This window comes from Nicotiana sylvestris, chromosome 1 (genome assembly GCF_000393655.2).
Source record: "Nicotiana sylvestris chromosome 1, ASM39365v2, whole genome shotgun sequence".
Taxonomy (NCBI): domain Eukaryota; kingdom Viridiplantae; phylum Streptophyta; class Magnoliopsida; order Solanales; family Solanaceae; genus Nicotiana; species Nicotiana sylvestris.
In genome coordinates, this window is record NC_091057.1 from 171,517,977 (window position 1) to 171,526,597 (window position 8,621).

Sequence of the window (8,621 nt, forward strand, 5' to 3'; positions counted from 1 at the left end):
CTTCACAAATATTACACTTAATGCAAGTCTAACAACAATTAAGTCTTTAATCTCAGTTGTTGATACTGCCTACATTGATTATTTGCTTCCATGGTCTGTTGTTCACTACATTGATTCAAAGAGATTTGAAGATAATTTTCTTCCACATGATTTTAGGACTACCCATCTATCATCATATTGTGGCACATACAGTATTACCCGACATGTATAAATTTGTCTAGGGCTTGCAATGATAACATGTTTCTATTTTGCAAAGATGGTTTTACAAGGAGAAATAAAAAAGTTTGGAATGATCGTACTTGATGATTATATTACCCCATTTACTAAAATACATTTAAATAACTACTAGTGTTCAATATAATGCACACTTCCGAAATTTCTCTGGTTGAAAAGAAACGCTTCTAAATTTGGTCTTTAGATGACATTGCTACATAGAATTTTCATTACCTATTAAGATAATTGATATATGTAGTATCAAGAACCTACAGAACACTTCAATGGTTAAGAATGGCTTAGCCAAACTAATGGAAACAATAGGTCTAGAATCACGTGAGACATTGAAGCTTTGTTAATTACTTAAAGATAAACCCATTTTTACCTGTCCTTTCAAAAAAATTAGCTGGCGGAATTGGAGAATGAAGATCAATTCATTTATCAGTAGTCAGTACACCTGTTTTCATCCTGGATAAAATTTAAAAACACTACAGCCTGAATAAAATTATGGATGATGATGTAGAAAAACAGTAACATTTTTAACAAAAAAACCGTCTTAAGAATATGAATTGACTTCCACCTCAGAAGCAAAGAGCATAATCCTGGGGCGATTTTCCACGTCCAGTTTAGGTTACAAGCAGGAAAACTAGCTGGCTCAAGCTCTATCAATTGGCATCTATACAAGTGAAAGCTCACCAGCAGGGATAGATCTCTTGACAAGCTTTGCCCAAGATTCATTGGTTTCCGTAATAACCTTAAGAGCGTAATCCTGGCAGTGCAAGGTAAAGAGATCATTAGCAGGAGCAAGTGAAAACTGGCACAAAACCTCTTTATCCGACAGGAGGGAACATGGAGAGGTGTTAGCACGAGTTCTAATTACTAATATAATTATTATACTTATGTCATTGTGTGCTGCACTGAATCAAAAGCAACTGCAAGATCTTGCAGTTATTTTGATGAAGTAAGAGATATTATAAAAAGCATCAAGAAAATGCAAAAGAGCACTGTCCAGGTGCTAATACAAAAGAAGATATGTAAGCTCTGTACAGATTCGGGGGAGCTAATAGGGGAGAGGTTACTCCAGCTATATAACAAAACTATACAATTATACAAAACTATACGGGAGGGTGGAAAGATTTCATCTTCAACTAAAATAACATGATGGGCATGCAAAACAAGCAACTGCCAATTTTCGAAGCAGTACTATCATGTCTATTTGAAAATTTAAGTTAGGTCTGTTTGAAAGTATCATGTTTCAAGAAACGAAGGGGAAATAGAAACAAGGATCTTCAAAGATACCACATTTACCAAAACATGTATGAAAACATTTACCTTGTTTGCTGGCTTGTTGCCAAGAGCAAACCTATTGGCAGGTTTTCCATCAGGTATCTTATAGTCTCTAAACCAGTCCCTGATTGCTGTGAGAGTGCCCTGGAAAATTCACAGAATTAGTTTGATCAATGTTGACAATGACCTAAAGGAGGGAATGACTTTTATCATGCAATGTGACATCAAAGGTAACAAAATACTAAAAGGAACACAGGAACCAGCACTTCTTATACAAGTGCTTTTGTCTCCACGAAACAAGTTATATCAATGTTACTATTTGGTTATAGGAAACAAAAGGAACATTCACATAAATTTAGAATTTTGCATGCCTCTGCTATCTCTTATTCAGTGGGACTAACTGTTGATAATGAAGCCATATCCTATAACTGCCACTCCATGGGATCTTTGTGTATGCCCTTATTTCTCCAGTTATCATCACAACTTAAATGCGTTGCCGTGGCTTTGCATAGATAGCCTTGAATACTGCTAAATTTATTTAAAGTCTCTCATTCCAACAAAGTATGCAGCTAATATATAAAATCATCAAGATCACTCAATTTTATGCATATATTCGTTTCATTATTTCTATCGCTGTTCCCAAGCGATGATCACTGGTCAACACTTCACTTAAATTAGACATAAAAACAATAAAACAGTGCAAAACAAGTCTGAGGTAAGCACATGAAAATTGAAAAGGAGATTCCAAGACAAATATGTTTAACTGAAGAGACATATTGCAGCACAATAAAAAAGAAGAAAGAGAGTGATGCATAAAAGTGTTGCACAAGCATAAGCAGTTGAACAAAAAAAGCATAATCAGTGGGAGAGAAAGGAGAGTCAACAAGAGATAGCAGCTTTATTGCCCTTCAAACATACCGGAAAATGTTTCTCTACATCATCAACATCATTAACAAGTGAAGCTCTTGGATCATCTAGTGAAATAGCAACTATTTTCCAGTCAAGTTCTCCTTCATCAATCATTGCCAGAGCAGCTAAAGGTTTGACCTTCAGAACCTGGCCAATTTTGCCACGGCTGTCTCCAATCTCAACAACATCAACTACAAATGGAAAGACCATAAGAGAGATTCAACCAGTTATGACAATCTCTAACACCATTCTTTTGTCTATTCTCTTTAATATTGTAGATGGACCAGAAGAAAGTTGTTAACTATCTAAAATTATAGAACCATACCAGGGTCATTATCTCCAAATGCCCCCTCAACTTCAGAGTTTGCAAAAGAGGGATCTTCCCATGTTTGAGGAAGCAATCCATAGTTCCAGTGAATGTTATACCTGAGAATTGCACAAGAAGTGCATAAGAATTAAGATCAAACTCAAAAACTGTAGACATCAGAAAATGACAATTTCTCGCAGCTATGATGACACTACATCAGCAAGGAACATGTCTTATGAGTTGAAGATTGTGGAATCATTGTGTCCAACGACACTAAACATGAAACTCTAGGTAACAGACCAAAACCTAAGACCGACCCACATCGGTTAACTCATAAAGAGGGTCACTTCCGAGTATCATAGGTCAAAATCCTTCCCTCCCCACCCTTTTTTTTTCTTTTTTGATGACTGAGAAATCTGTTTGGGGCTGCCTGCAGCCTTCGAAACATGGGGATAATGGGCCCTCTATCCCTCTCCACTTAAAACCAGCCTTTGTTTGCATGACGCAGGGCTGAACCTGTGACCTAAATCCTTCCCTCCCCACAACCCTCCTTATTTTTTTGATGACGAGAAATCTGTCCCGGGCTGACCCTTAAGACGTTAGAAACCTTCCAAACTCGGGGATAATGGGACCACCTCCCTCCCTTCCTATCCCGCTACAAGGGAAGCTGGTAGGAACCAGCAAGATAGTTACATCTCAAGATATATTATACTAAAAGAATGTGCAAAAGTGACAAAATAGGCTTACGGATAGTATCGAAGTTTTCCCTTCTTTGTGTCTTGTTTAATAGGAGTGTGTTGCTCATCTGTAGCAACTTCCATTTTTGCACTTGATTCTTTGGGGATTTCAACAACAAAATTGAAAACACCATCACCCAAATGTAGCGGAATGTCATGCCAGGGGGATATCTGCACATTGTATAGACATGATCCAATCAAACTGTAACTATTTTCTCTAGATAGACTAAAAGCTACAATTTTTACCAAGTAAACATTAACAAAATAGAAATAGGTTCACGTTGGATTAAAATTCAAGAAATATAGCAGTATAAAATAAAAGTGTGACCTTTTTGCCGGAATTGTCCTCTAGAAAGACACGGTAATCTAGGGTTTCGGGGTGTCCTTCTTCTTTGGTCTGAAGTTGGGGATTGTAGATAGCGCTGCAAGTGAAAAGACGCCTCTTTTGCACAGGTCCGTTTCTGCAGCAAAGACTGAAACTATTGGGCCTTCGTAATGGACCTTTCGACAGAAGCGAAGCTGTTACAGTGTTGCTGGCTGAAACCATCACTCTTGCCGCCGCCATTGCTGCTTTTTGCTGGCGAGTGTTTAAGTCCCAAAGGCAAGAGAAATTGGAGAAGCTGGATGAACTTCAGTGATTGCTGCTATCACTGCTTAACTTCAGCCACATATACAAATGGTGAGATATGATTGGTTAACTGGAATATTCGTTTTTATTTCTTATTTTTCTAAGTGCTCCCACTTTTGTTATCTACGTTTTACTAGTTGGGTCGTTTGGTTGCAAAAACGTTATTCCACCATTAATTATTTTAGTATTAATTATCTTTAGATTAGTTATTCCACCTTTTCATGAGGATAACTAATTTAGGAATTAATTATACCGTAATTTTTTCCCAATCAAATATGGGATAAACTCTTCTTAAATTTAGTCTCGTAATTAATTATTCCTTATCCCTCGTACCAAACGAGCCCTTATTTCTTGTCTTGTTTTTGCCCATCATTTTTTGTCTTGTTTTTTATGCCCTCTATTGTCCTATTGTATTTTTAAAAATTCTCTTTTAATTCTACAACAACAACAACAACCCAATATAATCCCACAAGTGGGGTTTGGGGAGGGTAATATGTATGCACATCTTACCTCTACCCCGAGGGGCAGAGAGGTTGTTTCCAGGAGACCCTCGGCTCAAGAAAGCAACAAGAGACGTTATATTAGTACTATCAATAGACTCATAATAAAATAACATAAAATAACATAAAATCCATAACATAACATAAAATACCATAAAATAACAGCAATATAAGAAATATAGGAAATATGAGAAAGATGTAAAGTATACTAATAACCAACAGATAAAGCCCATCATCACTAGCTGATCAGTAGCATCCTAAGACTAACTCCTAACTGGCTAGTCTCACTCTAGTGCGCTGTAGAAATATTCACAATTTCTCCCTAACCTACAACCTTAATACTCGACCTCCACAATTCCCTGTTAAGGGCCATGTCCTCAGTAACCCTAAGTCGTGTCATGTCCTGCCTGATCACCTCTCCCCAATACTTCTTAGGTCTCCCTCTACCTCTCTTCGTACCCACCACAGCCAATCACTCACACCTCCTCACCGGTGCATCAGTGTTCCTCCTCTGAATGTGTCCGAACCATCTGAGTCTTGTTTCCCGCATCTTGTCCTCCATGGGGCCACACCCACCTTCTCTCGAATATCTTCATTCCTAATCTTATCCCTCCTTGTATGCCCGCATATCCACCTCAACATCCTCATCTCTGTGACTTTCATCTTCTGGATGTGTGAGTTCTTAACCGGGCAACACTCGGCCTCATACAACATGGCAGGCCTAACCACTGCTCTATAAAATTTACCTTTCAGTAACAGTGGCACTTTCTTGTCACATAGGACTCACGTCGCTAACCTCCACTTCATCCACCCCACCCCTATACGGTGTGTGACATCCTCGTCGATCTCCCCGGTCCCCTGAATAATTGACCCAAGGTACTTGAAACTACCCCTCTTAGGGATGACTTGAGAATCAAGCCTCACTTCCGCTCCCGCTTCCGTCGTCTCGGCCCCAAATTTGCACTCAAGGTATTCCGTCTTCGTCCTGCTCAACCTGAAACCTTTTGACTGAAGGGCATGTCTCCAAACCTCTAGCCTCTCGATGACACCGCGTCGTGTCTCGTCAATTAGGACTATGTCATCAGCAAATATCATGCACCATGGCACCTCTCCTTGAATATGATGCGTTATGGCATCCATCACCAAGGCAAATAGGAAAGGGTTGAACGTAGACCCTTGGTGCAACCCCGTAACAACCAAAAAATGCTCGGAGTCGCCTCTTGCTATCCTAAACCGAGTCTTAGCTCCATCATACATGTCCTTAATCACCCTAATGTAGGCAACCGGGACCCCTTTAGCCTCTAAGCATCTCCATAAGAACTTCCTAGGAACCCTGTTGTACGCTATCTCTAGATCGATAAACACTGTGTGGAGATCCTTCTTCTTATCCCTGTATTGTTCCACCATCCTCCTAATAAGATGGATTGCTTCTGTGGTAGATCGTCCCGGCATGAACCCGAACTGGTTGTCTGAAATAGACATCATCCTTCACACTCTCATTTCTACCACTCTCTCACAGACTTTCATGATATGACTTAGTAATTTGATACCCCTATATTTGTTACAGCTCTGGATATCGTCTTTGTTCTTATACAACGGAACCATTGTACTCCACCTCCACTCTTCAGGCATCCTATTAGTCTTGAATATAACATTAAACAACCTAGTAAGCCATTCCAAGTCTGCTCTACCCACACACCTCCAAAGTTCAACCGGAATTTCATCTGGCCCGGTAGCTCTGCCCCTTCTCATCTTATGCATTGCCTCCATGACCTCATCGACCTCAATGTCCCTACAATCACTTAATTCATGGGGCCTGTCGGTATTCCTCAATTCACCTAGTACAATATCCTGATCCCCTTCCTCATTTAGAAGTTTATGAAAGTAGGTCTGCCATCTTCTCTTAATCTGGTCATCCCCCATCAAAACTTTGTCGTCATCATCTTTTATGCACCTCACTTGGTACAGATCCCGATCTGTCCTCTCTCTCACCTTAGCGAGTCGGAGTAACTTTTTTTCCCCGCCTTTGTTCCCTAATTTCTCATACAAACGAGCAAAAGATGTCGTCTTAGCCTCCGTCACTGCCATCTTCGCCTCCTTATATCTCGCAATGTTTGCTCTCTTCTCCTCCTCGCCAGTGCTCCCTACTAACCGCAGGTAAGCCACCTTCTTCGCTTCCACTTTACCTTGGACAACTGCATTCCACCACCAGTCTCCTTTGTGGCCACCGGTGCGGCCCGAAGATATACATAACACCTCTCTCGCCGCATTCCTTATATAGTCCGCCGTCGTCGACCACATAGTGTTTGCGTCCCCACTACTTCTCCAAGCTCCCATTGCCGACAACCTTCCTTCCAACTCTTGAGCTTTATCCTTAGTCAAGGCGCCCCACCTAATCCTCGGGCGGCCTCGTACTGACCTCTGCTTCCTCCTTATCATAATACTAATGTCCATCACCAAAAGCCTATGTTGCGTTGCAAGGGTCTCACCTGGGATAACTTTGCAATCCTTGCACAACCTTCTGTCGCATCTCTTGAGGAGAAGATAGTCAATCTGAGTCTTCGCCACCGAACTTTGGTAAGTAACCAAATGCTCCTCCCGCTTCGGAAAACTTGAGTTCGCAATCACTAGATCGAATGCCTTGGCAAAATCCAGCAGCGAAGTGCCCCCTCCGTTCCGTTCCCCGAAACCAAAGCCGCCATGCACCTCAGTATAACCACCTGCAGACGACCCAATATGACCATTGAAATCCCCTCCTATGAATAACCTCTCGGAAGGCGGAATACTACAAATGATGTCATCCAACCCCTCCCAAAAATGCCTTTTAATCTCCTCATCCAAGCCTACTTGCGGCGCGTACGCAACCGACATTTAAAGTACACTCACCCACCACCAATTTAATAGTCATTAGTCTATCATTCACACGCCTGACCTCTACCACCGACTCTCTAAGATGGCTATCTACCAGGATACTCACTCCATTCTTACCCCTCACGACTCCAGAGTACCACAACTTATACCCATCCACGTTTTTCGCCCTCGATCCAACCCACCTAGTCTCCTGGACACACGCTATATTAATTTTCCTCTTCTGAAGGATCTTCGCCAACTCTATAGACTTACTCGTTAGCGAACCTATGTTCCATGACCCGATTCTCAACCTATAGGCTCTCTTGCCCCCTCTACCTCTCCTGTCTCCCGACCCACACCCTGACCCCGGCCCCACCCTTTGCCCCACACTCTGCCCCACCTGAGGACATTCCTTTAATCTATCATCCTAGACTGCAGTAACTACACCTACGACAAATCTAAAGAAGACTCGCTAGAGCATAATGGACAACGAAACAAACTAGAAGGAAACAAGTGACTACCAGTACACTAGTTGAATGATTTAACTATTGTGAACTAAAGTAACATCAATTTAGCTAACACCAAAAAGGAAACAATAGAACGGGAGGTACCAATTCCCGAGAACCAAACCTGTGTTGATTTGCAGTACTCGATGTACTTGCAAGCTCATGCACCGCTTCCCACCGCCCTTTGCTGACGCTTGTCCAGGTTGCTCTCCTTTGCTAGTGCTCGTGCGCCCAACTTGTCTCCAACAACTTCGAGAATTTCCCTGAAAACACAGAAAAATACCACGACCCAAAAACCAAAAAGGGTTGTCACCGCTACCAAGGGTGTAGCCCTGAAAGTAACTAATAGAGAATGAGTTAGTATTCTTCGGACCAATAATGGTCAGATCTGGCTTTTATCATGGAGACCAAGCATGAGAAGGAAACGATGGACCTAGATCAGCAAGCTCCACAAGTCACTTGAAAACGAGATCTAATTGAGCAAAGCTTTTCAGCAAATTTAAACCTAGAAGATGAAAAACCAAGGGCGTAGCTCAATTGAGTGGTGTCTGGAAAATAGATCAATAGTAGCAAGAGCCAAGAATAATAGTTTTATGTGGAAAATGCCAAAATAGATTAGTTAAGTGGAAGTACAACAAGTTACTGAGACTTAAGCTTAAATATTTTGAAACCCAACAAAAGCAT

At 41.1% G+C, this 8,621-nt stretch overlaps 1 protein-coding gene across 1 annotated transcript; it reads right to left on the minus strand.

Annotated features, from left to right (window-relative positions):
• Positions 1-628: 628 nt before the first annotated feature.
• On the minus strand, positions 629-4,183 carry LOC104220081 (soluble inorganic pyrophosphatase 6, chloroplastic-like). The gene is made up of 6 exons (XM_009770892.2): positions 3,782-4,183; positions 3,464-3,624; positions 2,735-2,835; positions 2,419-2,600; positions 1,546-1,644; positions 629-982 (listed from the first exon to the last, which is right to left on the minus strand). Exons 1-6 carry the CDS (start codon positions 4,016-4,018, stop codon positions 890-892), a joined length of 873 nt encoding a protein of 290 aa, XP_009769194.1. The 5' UTR covers positions 4,019-4,183; the 3' UTR covers positions 629-889.
• Between the last annotated feature and the right edge of the window lie 4,438 nt (positions 4,184-8,621).

Coding starts and splice junctions, on each gene's coding strand:
- LOC104220081 (XM_009770892.2), bottom strand. CDS start 4,018: ATGGCGGCGGCAAGAGTGATGGTTTCAGCCAGCAACACTGTAACAGCT. Junction 3,625..3,781: donor AGGACAATTCCGGCAAAAAG/GTCACACTTTTA, acceptor TACAATGTGCAG/ATATCCCCCTGGCATGACAT. Junction 2,601..2,734: donor ATTTGGAGATAATGACCCTG/GTATGGTTCTAT, acceptor TTCCATTTGTAG/TTGATGTTGTTGAGATTGGA.